We start from the raw sequence: 17,758 nt of genomic DNA on the forward strand, positions 1-17,758 counted from the left end.
GATTCGATCCCGGGTCTCCAGGATCGCACCCTGGGCCAAAGGCCGGCGCTAAACCACTGCGCCACCCAGGGATCCCAAGACTTGAATAACTTTAATAACTTTCCTTAGTTTATAATATTGTTTGCTTAATATTTGTGAGATTCCAAACATGTTGTAAAAATAAAATAGTCTGAATAATGACTTTCTAATCTGGACATTTTTGAAGATATAATTATCTAATATTCTTTTAATGAAGCAGGAATCTTGAGGGCCCTTGAGTAATGCCTATGGAAATAAAGAGAATGAAAGATGAGGTCCAGTGAAACTAAATGGAGAGTGTCATTGTGAAGCTGCTGCTTTTGGAGGCTGCTTGAGCCAGTTGTTGTTCAGGTGGATTCCAGATACTAACAAGTGTTTTTAAGTTTAGTTTCTGGCTTTCTAGATCATAGTTTACTGTAAGTAGATCTTAAAGACTTTTCTTACTGTTTCATCTGGTCCCATCTTCTCATTTCATTTAGTCCAATCTTTTTATTTTGCATTTTTGCCACTATTAAGTAGAACTAGAACTATGAGAATCTGATTTTGTTGAATCCAAGTGTGTGTGTGTGTGTGTGTGTGTGTGTGTGTGTGTGTGTGTTTTAAATTGTTCTCTATATCCTCTTTGATGAAAAGCCTCTCAGAGAATGTGTGGTAGACTCTTGGCATTCACACTTTATGCAATTCACCTATAACCTTGAAGGTCTCAGAATGAACAAGTGAAAGTCCATGTCATGTAGTAATTGGTAATCTTCCTGACATAGGAATTTAAATTATTTAAATTATACCCACACTGCAAGGTTGCTGTGGGAACTGTCATTTAACTAGTGAGTGACCATGGACAGTGGCCTTGTATCCTCATTCGATTGCAGCTCTGTATGGGGCACAGAAATTCGGAAGGTTAGGAGCTAGACTTGGTGATATAAAGGGTCTGCTGTGTAAGAGTAAAGGGAAAAGCAAAATATTTTGTTACAGGAAGGATCAGTTTTTAAAGGCATGGTTTTAGACTAATGAAAAATGATAGGCATTAAAGTATAATTTTGAATTTGCCTTCATTGAGGTTACATTGGGAACCAGAGTGACCTGGAAAGACTCTCAGGGATGACTTTGCATTAAGGTTATAAGAGCTTGTGAAAGACTGATTAGGATACACTTTTATGATGTGTATTCAAGTATCTGTAGAGTTCACATTTTCAATGCTCTTCTATTATGCACAAAGAAGAAAAAACCTTAGATGTTCCCATAGTGAACACTTACTTTATTATGAGTGATCTCTTAATGAAACATTGTTTCCACAAATATGTAGAAAGATTCTTATTAGCAAGAAAAGGGTCTAGGAGCAGAGGATTAGTGCTGAGATTTGATGGTTATTACCATGACTCTCTTCATTACCATGTATCTGGGCCAGGATAAAGGAAAGTACTAGAAATTTTTTTTTTTTAAAGAGATTTTACTTATTTATTCATAAGAGACGCAGAGAGAGAAGCAGGCTTCATGCAGGGAGCCCGATGTGGGACTCGATCCCGGGACTCCAGGATCATGCCCTGGGTCAAAAGTAGGCGCTCAACCGCTAAACCACCCAGGTGTCCCTAGAAATTCTTTTCTTTGGCTATAATCATAGTCCTTTCATGAAGTAGAGTTTCTCATTATGTGGGCTAAGAGGGATGGTACACTTAATGATTTTTAAAAATATACTCTGCAATATATTCTCTATTAAGATTAAAACTCTCTCTCCCTTTTTTGCAACTATTCTGCCTTTGTTTCAAGCAGGCTTTTAAGTCCTCAACTTCAGAAAGGACTGAAACCATGAAATCTGAGTTCTATTATAAAACATATTTACCTTAGTTAATCATGTTTTCTTTTTTTTTTTGATGTTTTCTTTTTTTTAAATTTTAAATACTTTCTTTTTTTTAAGATTTTACTTATTTATTCATGAGAGACACAGAAAGAGAGGCAAAAACACAGGCAGAGGGAGAAGCAGGCTCCATGCAGGGAGCCTGATGTGGGACTCAATCCCGGGACTCCAGGATCATGCCCTGGGCTGAAGGCAGGCGCCAAACCACTGAGCCACCCAGGAATCCCTAATAATGTTTTCAAAAGCACCCACTTTCCCTACAGTCCTATAGGATATATGGTATTCTTCTAGTTATAAGGTTGTTGATTTTCCTACCCCATGGAAACCTTTCTTTGTTCCTTAAAATAGATAGAGGTTAAGAATGGGTTCTGGAACTCTACTGCCGACCTTTAAGTCCTGGTGTAGTCAGTATTTGTGTGACCTTGAGGAAGTTTCTTAACCGTTCTGCTTTCGTTTCTTCATCTATAAAAGAAAAACAATAATTCCTATTTTGTAAGGTTGGTGTGAGGACTAAATGAGCTACTAATTTGAATAATGTGGATGAGGGACACAGAGTAAGCTTTCAGTAAATGTAAGTTATTACCATTATCATAATTGCCCTCTACCCTCTCCTCTTCCTTGTCCCTCTGTACCTACTTGGTCACTAAGATATGTCAGGTTTTTTTTAGACTGTAGACCATTCATGTCTCATTTCCTGCTGGCACTGGGACCTTTCTAGACCATGACTTTTACTACCTCAGGCCACAGCACCACCTAACACCTCCTGCCTCTGATCTCTGATCTCATGTTTTTCAGTACTAGACTAATAACAGTTTTGTATTGTCACTACCTTGCTCCAGAATATACAGCAGTTTTTTAGTTACTTGTTTTATCAAGTCTGACTGTGGCTTAACACTACTTATTTCACTCAAGCCAGTCTCATATTTTCTCACCTACATCATGTACTTGGACATTTGCTCATGTTCTTCCTTCAACCTTTTTTTTTTTTTTAATTTTTTTTGTAAATTTTTATTTATTTATGATAGTCTCACACACACACACACACACACACACACACACACACACAGAGGCAGAGACATAGGCAGAGGGAGAAGCAGGCTCCATGCACTGGGAGCGGGACGTGGGATTCGATCACGGGTCTCCAGGATTGCGCCCTGGGCCAAAGGCAGGCGCTCAACCGCTGCGCCACCCAGGGATCCCTTCCTTCAACCTTTATGCTCTTCCTTTGTGCCTTTACCTCTCTACTCTTAGTATTTCTATTCTACCTATACTTCAATAATCCAGTGTTTCTAAGATGACTTTATGGCTTTTAAGAACTGTGCTTAGGTAGGCACAGGATTGGACTGATTGAGACAAAGACTGAGAGATCAGAGTGTGGACTGGGGATCAGAGCCTTTAAATTCAAGAATGGCAAATAGGAGTTAAGTCTGAGAAGCAGATCTAAGATGGAAGGACCAACTTAAACGACAAGGGTTGGGACGGGAAGGGATAGGATATAAGTGACCGCTGAGAGCAAAGCAGTTATTGAAAACTTGACATACTGTTCTGCAGGTTTGAGACAGACCAGGGCAGATCTTGATGGATCAAGTGGTTTTTAAGGCCCACATGGCTGGACAAGATAGCATACTTATGAATTTGACAAGAGGGAGCCAGTAATGTTATGATCAGGAGCAGCTATTAGGAATCTGAAATAGTCAGTCTTGGGGTGTTGGGCACTGGAAGACTGGGGCCATAACTGGAAAAAAATTTGAGCCCCTGGTTAGGCTAGAATATTAAGATCAGCAAAACTGAATGTAATGTGCTGAGCCATAGAACAACTTAACATTTCTTCTGGCTAGGATTAGAACTGTGTTGTGTGAATAGTGCTATACTGAAGCAACTTGATAGGCTCTCTTGCTGGATTTATGGATAGAGTGACTACCCCTAATCCAACCAACAAAGCCTGCAGTGGTTTCACTATGCTCAGTGTAGATTCCGTATTCCTTACCTCTTGATTAAGCATACTGCTATCCCATATTGTTGTGATTGACTTAAGTGAATCTCTTTTTCTCCATTCATAGCTTAGGTTAGATCAAATGGTGATCCTTTTAAAAAAGAGCTTTATTGTAGTAAGATTAACATATGGCTGCATATATTTATTTAAAGTGTACATTTGGATACATTTGAAATATAGATACACACCTGTGAAACTGTCACAATTAAGGTAATGAACATACTCATCATCTTCAACGTTCCTTGTTCCCTTTTGTAATTCTCTCTCTGCACCTCTCTGCCTCTTCTTTCCACCCACATCCATTGACTTACTCTCTGTTGGCTACAAGTTAGTTTTATTTTTTAGTAGACTTATATGGTATGAACTCTTTTTGTCTGGCTTCTCAGCATATTTCTTTTTTTTTTTTTTTTAAATTTTATTTATTTATTTATTTATGATAGTCACAGAGAGAGAGAGAGAGAGAGAGAGGCAGAGACACAGGCAGAGGGAGAAGCAGGCTCCATGCACCGAGAGCCCGACGTGGGACTCGATCCCGGGTCTCCAGGATCGCGCCCTGGGCCAAAGGCAGGCGCCAAACCGCTGCGCCACCCAGGGATCCCAGCATATTTCTTTTTTGCCATCTTTTTTAACATAATTATTTTTATCAATAGTTCATTCCTTTCTGTTGCTGAAGAGTATTCCATTATATGACTATACCTCAGTTTTTTAAAAAAAATTCTATTTATTCATGAGAGAGACAGAGAGAGGCAGAGACATAGGTAGGGGGAGAGGCAGGCTCCTGCAGAGACCCTGATGTGGGACTTGATCCCAGGACCCTGGGATCATGACCTGAGCCAAAGGCAGGTGCTCAACCACTGAGCCACCCAGGTTTGTTGAAAGACTTTTTATACTTCAGTTTTTTTTTTTTTTTAAGATTTTTTTTTTTCTTTATTTGAGAGATAGAAAGAGAAAACAAGCAGGTGTGGGAGGCGAGGAAGGAGGGAGAAGCAGACTCCCCATTGGGCAAGGACTGGATGTGGTGCTAGATCCCAGGACCCTGGGGATTATGACCTGAGCCAAAGGCAGATGCTTAACCAACAGCCACCCAGACCCCCCTAACTCAGTTTGTTAATCCATTAACCTCAGTTTGTTTATCCATTCATCTTTGGAGGAATATTTGGTTGTTTCCAGTTTTTGACTGTTGCAAATAAAGCTGGGATGAACATTTATGTACAAATCTTTGTAGTTATAATGCTTTCATTTTTCTTAGGAATGGAAGGCTGGGTCATATGGTAGGAGTATATTTAACTTTTTTAGAAATTGCCAAACTCTTTTCAAAAGTGATTGTAACATTTTACATTCCCACAAGCATAGCTTGAGTTTCAGTTCTATGTCCTTAACATACTTGGTATGGTCACTCTTTTTAATTTTAGCTATTCTACTGGATGTTTAGTGGTAGTTTTTTGTAGTTTTAATTTGCCTTTCCCAAGTGACTAAACTATATTGAGCATTCTTTTATGTGCTTATTTGCTATCCTAGTATATTCTGTGTTGAAGTATTTATTAATATCTTTCCCTATTTAAAAAAATTGTGGTAAAATATATATAACAAAACTTAACATCTTAAGTACTTTTACTTTTTTTTAAAGATTTATTTATTTATTTATTTTTGAGGAAGCATGTGCATGATTGCACAGAAGTGGGGTGAGGGGCAGTAGGAGAGACACAGAGAGAATCCTCAAACAGACTTGCCACTGAGTGCAGAACCTGACTTGGGGCTCAATCCCAGGACCCTGAGATCATTACCTGAGGTGAAATCAAGAGTTGGATGCTCAACTGACTGAGCCACCCAGGTGCCCCCCATCTTATACCTTAGTAGCATTAAGCACATTCATGTTATTTTGCAGCCAATCTTCAGAACTCTTTGTCTTGCAAAATGGTTACCTATTTTATTTACTTATTTTTTATTTATTTATTTTTTACTTGTTTTTTTTTTTTTTTTAATTTTTACTTATTTATGATAGTCACACACAGAGAGAGAGGCAGAGACACAGGCAGAGGGAGAACCAGGCTCCATGCACCGGGAGCCCGACGTGGGATTTGATCCCGGGTCTCCAGGATTGCGCTGTGGGCCAAAGGCAGGCACCAAACCGCTGCGCCACCCAGGGATCCCTGGTTACCTATTTTAAATATTGGGTGTGTTTTGAAATTTTTTTTACATATTCAGATATAAACTTATATCAGGTGTATGCTTTATGAGTATTTTCTCCCAGTCTGTGTTTTGTCTTTTCAGTTTACTGTGCATCCTGAAATCAGTTATGGCAAGAATGAATTACTCCACATTAATTAGCAAATTTCTATAATCAGGGCTTGATTTACGTTTGTTGATTGTCTATACTTAAGAAATGGGGGAAAATGTTAATAATGCAGATTAAACTTAAAGATTATGTTGTGTCTAGGGGATCCCTGGGTGGCTCAGCAGTTTAGCACCTGCCTTCCGCCCAGGGCGTAATCCTAGGGTCCCTGGATCGAGTCCTGCGTCAGGCTCCCTGCATGGAGCCTGCTTTCTCCCTCTGCCTGTGTCTCTGCCTCTCTGTGTCTCATGAATAAATAAATAAAATCTTAAAAAAAAAAAAGATTATGTTGTGTCTGTAGCCTTATACTTTATAAAAAAGTGTAAGAAAGTATGAAAGGAAATATTTCTTATAGTATTTCAAACTTAGCTAATCAGTAGAGAACTCACACAGGTCAGACATGTGTCTTCATTGTTCTACCCTTGTCAGTTGCAACCATTACTTGGCTATGGATATAAGAATTCAGCAAAAAATCAGTGAAAGCATTCTGTAGCAATCAATTGACTATGTGGAATTTTCAATAAAGAGAATTATGTATTTTTCATTATTTGTAAATTATATGATACCTGTGTTTTTTTTTCTTTTAAGATTTTATTTATTTATTCATGAGAGACACAGAGAGAGGCAGACACAGGCAGAGGGAGAAGCAGGGTCTCTGCAATGAGCCTGATGTGGGACTTGATCCTGCAACCCAGGATCATGCCAAAAGGCAAAGGCAGACACCCAGCTGCTGAGCCACCCAGGCGTATCTTTTTCTCTCAGTAAAGTTTATAATAAGTTTATGTACACATGTGTGTGTGTGTGTGTGTATATATATATATATATATATATTTTTTTTTTTTTTTTTTTGCAGAGACAGTTGTTAAATATTTACCGGCATATCACTGTCCGCACACTAATAAGTAAGCACCAGAGAAATGTGTCTAAACTCATGTAACTTGAATGAGTCAAGAAAGAAAAATGAGGTCAGGAAACAAAAGTCAGTCCATAAGTGATAAGAGAACCAAATCTAATTCTGAAACCAAAAGATGAAAGGGAAGAGTAATAGGGAGAGAAAATGAAAGGCACAATACTCAGAAGGTCACATCAATTCTCTTATTACTAAAGACACAGAAGAAGTGAGTTATTTTCTTCTAGGAATTTTATGGTTTTAGGTCTCACAGTTACGTCTTCAATCCATTTGGAAAATTCCAAATTTTTGTATGTGGTGTAAGAAAGTGGTCCAGTTTCATTCTTCTTCATATATCTGTCCAGTTTCCCCAGTACCATTTGTTGAAGAGACTGTCTCTTCCCTGTTGTAAATCCTTGCCTCCTTTGTCATAGATTAATTGACCATATAGGTGTGGGTTTATTTCTAGGCCCTCTATTCTATTCCATTGATCTGTTTTGTGCCAATACCATACTGTTTTAATTACTACAACTTTGTGGTATGTCTTGAAATCTGGGATTGTAATACTTTCAACTTTGCTCCTCTTTCTCAAGATTGCTTTGGCTCTTTGGGGCCTTTTGTGGTTCCATACACATTTTAGTATTATTTGTTCTAGCTCTATGGAGAATACCATTGGTATTTTGATAGAGATTGCTTCAGCTGTAGAAACATTTTTCATTTTTCTAGTTATGTCTTTAGGGAAGGGAAATAAAAGCAAAAATTAACTATTGGGACTACACCAAAATAAAAAGCTTTTGTACAGCAAAGAAACCATCAAAAAAACAAAGTCATCTGATAAATGAGAGAAGATATTTGCAAATGATATATCTGATAAGAAGCTAATATCCAAAATATATAAAGAAGCTCTAGGGGCGGCTCAGCAGTTCAGTGCCACCCTCAGCCCAGGGCACGATCCTGGAGACCCGAGATCGAGTCCCACGTTGGGCTGCCTTCATGGGGCCTGCTTCTGCCTCTGCCTGTGTGTCTACCTCTGTCTCTCTCATGAATCAATAAATAAAAAAAAAAAAAAAAAAAAAAAGAAGCTCTATATCTCAGTACCAAAGAAACAATCTTTTTTTTTTTTTTTCCCAAAGAAACAATCTGATAAAAATGGGCAGAGGACCTGAGTAGACATTTTTCCAAAGAAGACATAAAGATGACCATTAGACACGTTGGAGAGATGCTTAACATCACTAATCAGGAGAATGCAAATCAAAACTACATTGAGAAATCACCTTACAGCTGTTAGGAATGGCTAGATTCAAAAAGCCAAGAAATAGCAAGTGTTGGTGAGATGTGGAGAAAAAGGAACCCTCTTGCATTGTTGATGGGAATGCAAATTGGTGCAGCCACTGTGGAATACAGTATGGAGGTTCCTCAAAAAATTAAAAGTAGAATTGCTACATGATCCAGTAATTCCACTACTTGGTATTTATCAAAGAAAACAAAAACACTAATTTGAAAAGATAAATGCTCCCCTTTGTTTATCGCAACATTATTCACAATAGCCAAGGTATGGAAGCAACCCAGTGTTCATCAAAAAATGAATGGAGGGCAGCCTGGGTGGCTCAGCGGTTTAGCGCCGCCTTCAGCCCAGGGCCTGATCCTGGAGACCCGGGATCGAGTTCCACATCAGGCTCCCTGCATGGAGCCTGCTTCTCCCTCTGCCTGTGTCTCTGCTTCTCTCTCTCTCTGTGTCTCTCATGAATAAATAAATAAAATCTTAAAAAAAAGATGAATTGATAAAGAAGATGTCACACACACACACGCACACACGCACGCATGCATGCACGCATACACAATGGAATATTAGTCATAAAAAGGAGACCTTGGGCAGCCCCGGTGGTTTAGCGCCGCCTTCAGCCCGGGGTGTGATCCTGGAGACCCAGGATTGAGTCTCACGTCATGGAGACTGCTTCTCCCTCTGCCTGTGTCTCTGCCTCTCTCTCACTCTGTGTCTGTCATGAATAAATAAATAAAATCTTAAAAAAAAATTTAAAAAAAAGGAGACCTTGCCATTTGTGACACATGAATGGACTTACAGGGTATAAGTGCTAAGTGAAATAAGTCAGACAATGATAAATAAAATATGTTACTTATGTAAGATGTAAAACACAAAATAAACAAAGAATAAAAGAGATTAAAAAAACAGACTATTAAATAGAGAGAACAAACCTAGTGGTTGCCAGAGAGAAAAGGTCAGTGGGATGATGGATGAAATAGATAAAAGAGATTAAGAGTATACTTCTTGATGAGCACAGAGAAATGTGTAGAATCTTGAATCATATATTGTATACCTGAAACTGATATAACACTGTATGTTTTAAAAAGTCTAAAAAATAAGAAGTTAGAAAAATAAGGTGAGTTGTTACTGTAGGATATTTGTTTTGGTCTGATTTGACTTGATCTTGGTCTTATTGTTATGTAATAGTCTGCTAATAACATTGAAGAAGAATGTTAAAAACTCATATTTATTAGTATTCATTAGCAACTTCAAGTAAGCCTTGGCTATCTCAATTTAATTGTTCTCAAGACCAAAAAAATTATAAAATACTTTTTAAAATTAAAAATTGGAACATAGAACAATTATGTGTTCTCTATTGTCTGCTAAAGTTTACATCATTAGCTACATTGCTTTTTTTAATCTATATACTCAATTCTGTGATGTTTACCATAGTTATATTTCTTTCAAAAGGTTTTTTTTTGAGAATATCTTAATTTTGAATCTGATAATTAAATTTTAAAAATATTTTGTTTTGTAGCCATGCAGGATATACATACTGTGGGTCTTGTGCTGCTCATGCCTATAAACAAGTGGATCCATCTATTACGTAAGTAATACACAGTTTTGTTTAAGTGGGAGAAGGTTGGGAATCATAACCACTTTGTCACAGAAGTAACTTGATTTTGCATGCTTATTGTTATATACTTGATTTCATTAAGAATTTGACTATTTATTATACCTTATATAGGTTATGAAAAGTTTTCATACTGTTTTTCATTGAACATTTGGTTTTTACATTTAGGTTTTTTTTGTTGTTGTTGGTAGAATGCTTAGTTCTGGAAATGTTAGGGTTAAATGTTTTGTTTAAATTTCTCTTTGAAACCAGATGAGCATCTTTAAGAATGCAAAGTGCCTTGTTCTATCCTAGTCATTTTGTGATTTAAAATTCTTTATTGTACTTGTTAAGTTGTGGTTAATGAAAGAAAATAATTTCTCATTGACAAGATGAGGTAGCTGAGTTATTTTAGAATCTGACAGTGAATTTAATATGGTGTTTGAAGTATGTTAGCTCTTAATAATTCAGTGAGAACTCTGAAATTAGCTTTAAGATTTTTATCTGGCAGATTGAGACTTAAGTAATATACTGCTCTCTAAAATAAGAAATTTATGAACTTTTAAAAGCTTTAACTAGAAATAGCCATCCCCATTACTTAATTTGCTGACCAGCATTTTATTGAAATAGTTAATTCACAAATGTGAACAGGTATTAAGCTCCAGTCTGTATGCCAGTTATACATATACTATATAAGTAGGTAAAATCAATCATCTTAATTCTGTCAAATATTGATTGTTAGGTTAGACTTGTGCTAGTAGAGGTAAAGCATAATAATTCAAAATAAGTAACTCACAGCAGCCCTGAGTTTAAAAAGAAAGTCTCACCCCACTGCCTAATCCTTTACCTTTGAGCAAATTGTTCAGATTTTTAAAACAAAAGAACTGTTCTTTTTTATATTTATGTAGTGTGCTCTGCACATTGTATCATGCCTTTGCTGGAAATTATTTTAGTAAGTTTTTAATGATAAAAAATTGATAATGTTGCCAAATTGATGAGGTTTTAGTTAGCCCTGCCTCATTTATGGTGTTTTGAGGAGTGTCTTCATCAAGTACTTCTTGATACATTTTTAATATATGATTTCAGCTAATTTATTTCATGAGTAAGAACAAAAATAAATGAATTGGAAAGATTTTCAAATGTTTCCTTCATTTGGGCCTATAATAAAGGTTAGTTAATATGACAACCTTTTTCAAACCTTTTCTATTTGAGGATATTATTTGCTAGAAGGATACTCCTGAATTAAATTTAGCTTAGCAACATTAGAGAGATGAGAACCTATATTGGTAGATGCAGAAAGGATGTATTAAATAAGTTGATAAAAAAGGATGTATTAAATAAGTTGATAATGGAAGGAAAAGAGAAAAGGGAAGAGAGCTAAGGACTAAGATGATAATAAAAGAGGTGAGTAAAAAGAGAGGCAAATGATGCATGAAGATGTTATCAGCTTATTTTTGTAATTAATATATAATAATTGAATTTTGAATAAATAAATCTGAAGATCCAAGCATTAAAAATAATTGACAGTCATTGCTATATTCTCTTGAAAGTAGCTTTCCTTGAGCTTGGCAGTGTTTCAGAGTCCTTTGAGAAAATAGAGAAAGAACATTTTTCTGGGAACTATGAGAAGTACAAAGAAAAAAATAACAGTCCAGGAGAGAAGTTTAAATTCTCTGCCACTAGATCCATTCTTACCTTCCACACTAATCCATTCCCTACATGTCAACTAGGATCATCTTTTTGTGCTGTCTTACTTTGAATGGATCTTTTACCTTTGCATCATTTTGTAATATCTTGCATGGAACATTTAGGTGATATTTGTTAACTGAATTATGCAGATCTTTTGAATGTTGACATTTCATCATACAGTGCCAAAAAACCACATTTGTTAATATCACCACAAATTTCATCAGAAATATCTTTAATTATTGGGAAGCTGCCCATCTCACAGTGATAGAAGTTTTGCAAAAATCTAATTTTCACTTAAAAGCTTCAATTATATCTTGGGCAATGTTTTCTTTGAAGTGGCAGGCCTATTTTGTTCATTTTCTAGAAAATTTCTGCCAAATACCTAAATTGGAGTAACTGCAATTTGTCTACAGTCATTTTTTGAAGTAAAAATTGTGTCCCATGAAAAAAAAGCCCAGTTTAATCACATTTACAATCACACAAATGTTTTCCCTGAGATATAATTCTGTAGATAGCAAAAGTGCTTTATATATTTATCACCACAAAATTAATACATTTTGTCATACAGAATATTTTTAAAAAACTGTACTCAGAGTTCAAGATTTAATGATATTAAGTGAAACTGGCCTTAAAAAAAAAAAAAAAAAAAAACCCTTGGTGTGGGTGAAGGTAAAGAATACATGACTACCAGTACCTTTGCTTCTATCAATCTATTGATTAATCTGTGGATCATAGTTCTATTGTGCTAGTGATTTACCAGCCTCATTTTTTCCCTCTAAGTACAAATGTCAACCCAGTGGAAAAGGCAAATAAATTCCTCATTAGTATGAAAATAGTTTTGATTTTGTACACTTCTTGAGAGGTTCTTTGGAAGGTACAGTTCACAATTTGAGAAGTACTATGATAAAGGGTGATTGGATTTAGATTATGGCTGTTGGGGAAGGCATTTCTGAGGAAATCATTTTTAAGCCAAGCAAATGGAACAATAGCACCTGTGAAGGCTTTGAAATAGGCAGAGCTGTGTTCCAGTCATCAAGGAACTGCAAGACCAGTATATAAACTATTGTGACCAAGGGGTGGAGGTGGGGAAAGTAATCAAGAGGGGGCCGTGCATTTGAGACTTTAGAACCCATTTTATCCTCTGATTAAGACTTTTTAAGCAGGAGAATGATGGAATCTAATTTATGTTTTAAAAGGAATACCTTGGTTGTTTAAGGAATTTAGAAAATGGTATATTTAAGTAAGTTCTTTCCTGTATTTATTGTTGCAAAATCTTTTTCTGTTACTAAAACTTTAATTGAAAACCTGGAACTCAAGATATATAGTAACCTGAAAGAGCCAAAGAATCTTCTTTGGAGCCACATGATGTTTAATTCTTCAGTTAAAATATTCCTGTGTGCCAGGAAACATCTTTAAAAATTACTTGTATTCCATTATTTAGAATTAGTAGTTGAATATTTATGAGGGCAGATATGCAGGTAACTTTATTTATTGGATGCACAGACTATACTTCTTGTAGTAAGTAACTCCACAAATGTGAATTCTCTGGAGGTATTACACATAAACTACATTTATTTCTAAAAGAATACCTCTTGACTTTTTCTTGATTTATCATACTAAGGGTTGGTCTTTTTTTTTTTTTTTAACATGTGTGACAATAGTAATGATAGGCTAATATTTGTAAGTTATTTATTTAAAGGCAAAGCACTTTGCAATTAAATTGGAAAGAAAGTGGCATTGCTTCCAATGCCCATATTACTTATTTTTCTTCAAAATATTCCTGAGGTCTTGGCGTTTATGGATCTAGCAATTTAGCCCCCGTCCACCAAAGAAAAGAGCGAGCATTATTTTTTATTTACATTATTAATTTTTTTGTTAGCACACAGCTAACAAAGAGACTCATTTTGAGATTACTACTACTATGCACTTTTTTTCCCTCCTTTTCAATGATGTCTAGCTTATTTTTGGTTTATTTTTGGGTTCGTCACTTGTAAGGATTCATATTGATGTGAACTAAACCTCCTTTTCCCTGTGTTGCGTATGAGTGAGTTTCTGTCAGATTGGAAAGAATCTGTTGAGTATACAATTGGCTAATTCAAATGTGTGGGGCTCTTTTCTCCACCAGTCTTATCTTTTCATCCAGATTGGGTCTCGCAAAAAGGCTGACAAGGTAAATAGGTATTAGAGGGGACAATTAGGTTTTCCAAACTGACCTTCGGTGTTTATTTCTGGAGTAGTGCTCATATTTTGGTCACTATTACAACCTGTTACACTTACCTAGAAATATGTCTGTGCCTTGGGTTTAAATCAATATTTTAAGTCATTTCATATTTTAATTATATATGCTGGATTTCCTAGGAGTGTTTATTTTAAATATTCTATTCCTCTGCCTTGTCATAGAAATACATTCATCAATAATAAAAGTGCTGCCTTTTTCATACTTGATTCTTGGTTCATGTAATACCTGTCCTTAGGCAAGTCACCTGAACACTCAGAGTTACCATTGTCTATATGCTACATTAGACTTTAATTTAGAAAATTGTGATTATGTTTATGGACTGTTGAGAGAGCATAGTGGTATCTTTTTTGTTCATTCAGGAATCTAAATTTGATTTGATCGTTTTTGTTTTGGAAATGGCTGTTGGCTTGCTCATAGAGGTGATGATAGGAAGTGAATATTGGCAGTGGAGGAAAGGAAGAGAAGAGATTATGTTTTTGACTAGAAATGGCCTGTGGATGAAGTCTTATGTTTTTGCTATCTGTGACATCCTGAGGAAGTTTTGGGACTCTAAACTGAGAATCTCTGTTTTCCTTATCCATATCTTCCTTACCATCCCCTCCCCCCACCACAGCAAGTAACATATAGCAGACAATAGGTTAATTTTCTTAGCTGTCATTGAATTTTATGAAAATAAATATATTGCCTAAGCACATTCCTTCACTTGCAAGTTTTTGATATGAAAAAACTAGCTAATATCTCAGTCTTTGTCCATTAACTGAGCAGTGAGTAGTAATCAATTTTTTCTAGATACATAGCTTATCATCTATCCCCTTCTTTCTCATAGTTTTGGTTTTTCAAGTCTGTAAGTTTGTGTGTGTGTGGTGGGGGAAGAATCTGGGAGAACAGAGAAAATGGATGGTTTTGGAATTTAGATTGTGAGGATGTTTGTGATAAAATGAGGGGAAGTTAATTTTACTCTTGATGTCAAGATAAAAGGATTGTAAAGAATTAAGCTATGGTTTAGCCCAGTTCTTTTCTTTAGCTACAGTGCAAATAACACATAATCAAGTTTCTTTGTTTTTGGGAATGGCTTCTATCTACTTGAATGGAAACAGAGAAAGCTTATTATACAGAATTTTTCTCAACAATTTTTCCTTTTTTCTCTGCTATGGTAGAAATGTGGAAATAGCTTTATCAGAATGGTTCTTTGTAATGATATTTTGTATGGAGTTTTAGAAATTATACTATCATGTGTTTTTATTAAAGTCATGGTAGATCTTAGGAGGCAAATTTAGGACATGTTTAGAATTTGGAGATTTTATTTAATAGATGAAATGTTTAAATTCAATGAATATAGCTATTGAAAAACCTTATGTATCGTAGGCATTGTGAATGCTGAGATGATTTTAAGCATAGCAATTGATTTACTGTAGATCAATAAATCAGTAACTAGAACACCCAAGTGTTGAAAATGTTTTGTTGTTGAAAATGGTTCTTTTAAAGGCCTTCCAACAAAAAATATAGTTACAAAGTTGAAATTAATTAACTAAGCAAATCATTAGTGGGTATATTAGTTTGCTGGTGGTACTGTATAAAATACCACAAAGTAGGTGACTGAAAGCAGAAATTTATTTTCTCTCAGTCCGGAGGCTGGAAGTCCAAGATGAGGGTGCTGATAGGGTGGGTTTCTCCTGAAGCCTCTCTTCTTGGTTTGCAGATGGCTGTCTTCTTGATGCCTCTTTACATGGTCTCCTTTCTGTGCATATGTGCCCCTGGAATCTCTTCCTTTTCTTATAAGGATACCAGTCATTGGATTAAGGCCTTATCTGAATAGCCTCATTTTAACATAATGATATGCTTTAATATCTTATCTCCTAATATGGTTACACTCTGAGGTACTAGGGTGGAACTTCAACATAAACTTTAGGGGTACATAATTTAGCTCATAATAGTAGATAATGAAATGAAATCAGTCAAGATAGAAAATGGTGCCACATATGATTTTTAAAAATTACTCGTTTTTTCCCTTTTATTTAATAAGGTTTGTATAGAATTGCAATTGTTCTGTGCTTTTGTTGTATATCTCCTAGCCGGAGAATTTTCATCCTTGGGCCTTCTCATCATGTGCCCCTCTCTCGATGTGCACTTTCCAGTGTGGATATATATAGGACACCTCTGTATGACCTTCGTATTGACCAAAAGAGTAAGTATATAGAAATCTTACAGCTTTTTAACAGCTAAAAGTTTTTTAAAAATAATAATAAATTAATTTTAAAAATTAAAAATATGAATATTATAAATTTAATCTAGTTTTAAAGAATAAATTGATTTTAACTTATCTGCAAAAAGCAAAAGCAAAGAAAGATGATCTTCTATATGCATAAAAGACAACTAGAGTTTTTTTGCCAGCTGCAAAAATCTGTCAGGTCAACTAGTCTCCAACTGTTTATGATTATATGTGTATTCAGGGAAGTGCCTTGTACTCACTGTATCATGAGACAAGAAATTAGTACCCACAACAACTTGAAGAAAGATTCTGAGCATGTTAGTCTGCTTCTGTATATATCCCTTTCCTTGTAAATAGGCCATCATTCTCAAATGAGTTTTGTGGGGGTGAAAAAGTGAAACTCTGAAACAAAAGTGTTACATAAGTCTTAAGTGTATTTTATTTTTAAAACATGTCTGTATTTTGATAGATGTTTTTCCATAGGATTCTAGAAATCAGATCTTTTTTAGTTGTGTCTCATTTTATACATTGAATGTGTAAATTAAAACCTTTTGACTTCATAATAATATTTTTGGAGGAGTGGGAGCATAATTTTAAAAATCTAGAACAGTACAGAGAATAGCATAACAAATATTCTTTTACTTACCGTACACAATTGACTCAGAATTTTCCTTTTATCTAAATTCAGTTTATTTTCCCAGAAACCATTTTCATGATCTTGCTGTGTATTCCTCCAGTTCATCACATTATATTTTAAATATATTGGGTGCTTATTGTTTCAAGAAATCTTGGAACAAATTCTTCTGAAGAATGAGAGAAGCCATTTGCAAAACAGACAATCACCTCTTTTTCCTTATTTTTTAGGCCTAATTTTTCATAATTGGGGGTTTCAGTTATCCCTGAGTATTAGTAATTTGTTGTTAGAATAATTTTTACTAATGAAGCTGGAGTAGAACTAGCCTTATTACTCCTTGTGATGCTTTTAGGGGACATACCTTATTTTTTAAAATTTTGTTGGGGCATTCAGAAAATTTTGGTTTTAGGTAGCCTCCTAATGAAGGAATGAATGATTTTAATCAGGTATAATTTTGCAGAAAAGCCATGCCATCATTTGTTTCTTTCTTTGATTTTGGTAAAACCCATTTAAGTATATAGTTATAAAAATGTTGGTTCTGTTCTCTGATAAAAAAAATTCTTATATCACTTTTTTTAGCATGTTAAATTTCATCTTTTTCTCATTATATAATATCCATTTTTAAGTATGATTAATTAGAAGGGTCTGAATGACTATGTCATTTTAAGATTATTTATGGCGTAGTACTATGTGAATTTATGTTCTTGTCCCAGAAGCTGAATTTTTAATTTTGAGGAAAATAGCATCCTTAAAGGAATTTTCTGCTCTTGGTATGGTAGGCATTTGATGTGGGAATTTTATTATAAAACAAAACACAACTTAAAAACTATATTATTAACCTCACGAGTATGTAGACCAGTGGCTTTGCCATATTTTACTAGGAATTCTAATCAACTGTATTCTTGTTGGCATGTGCTGATTAAAGTCCAGGAAGAGCTTAGACCCAGAGGTGATTTTAGATGTAATGAAAAGAACTGATGAAAATTTTGAATTATTACTTTTATTTAACTGTGTAACATATGAAAAT

At 35.3% G+C, this 17,758-nt stretch overlaps 1 protein-coding gene across 2 annotated transcripts in view; it reads left to right on the plus strand.

Moving 5' to 3' along the window:
- The window catches only part of MEMO1 (mediator of cell motility 1), a 122,079-nt gene that overhangs the window by 67,002 nt on the left and 37,319 nt on the right, over positions 1 to 17,758 (plus strand). For both annotated transcript variants that reach the window (XM_072770609.1, XM_072770610.1), the window contains exons 4-5: positions 9,886 to 9,954; positions 15,961 to 16,073. In XM_072770609.1, coding sequence (XP_072626710.1) covers positions 9,886 to 9,954; positions 15,961 to 16,073 — 182 coding nt within the window. The remainder of the gene's footprint in view (positions 1 to 9,885; positions 9,955 to 15,960; positions 16,074 to 17,758) is intronic.

This window comes from Canis lupus, chromosome 12, assembly GCF_048164855.1.
Source record: "Canis lupus baileyi chromosome 12, mCanLup2.hap1, whole genome shotgun sequence".
NCBI classification, from domain to species: domain Eukaryota; kingdom Metazoa; phylum Chordata; class Mammalia; order Carnivora; family Canidae; genus Canis; species Canis lupus.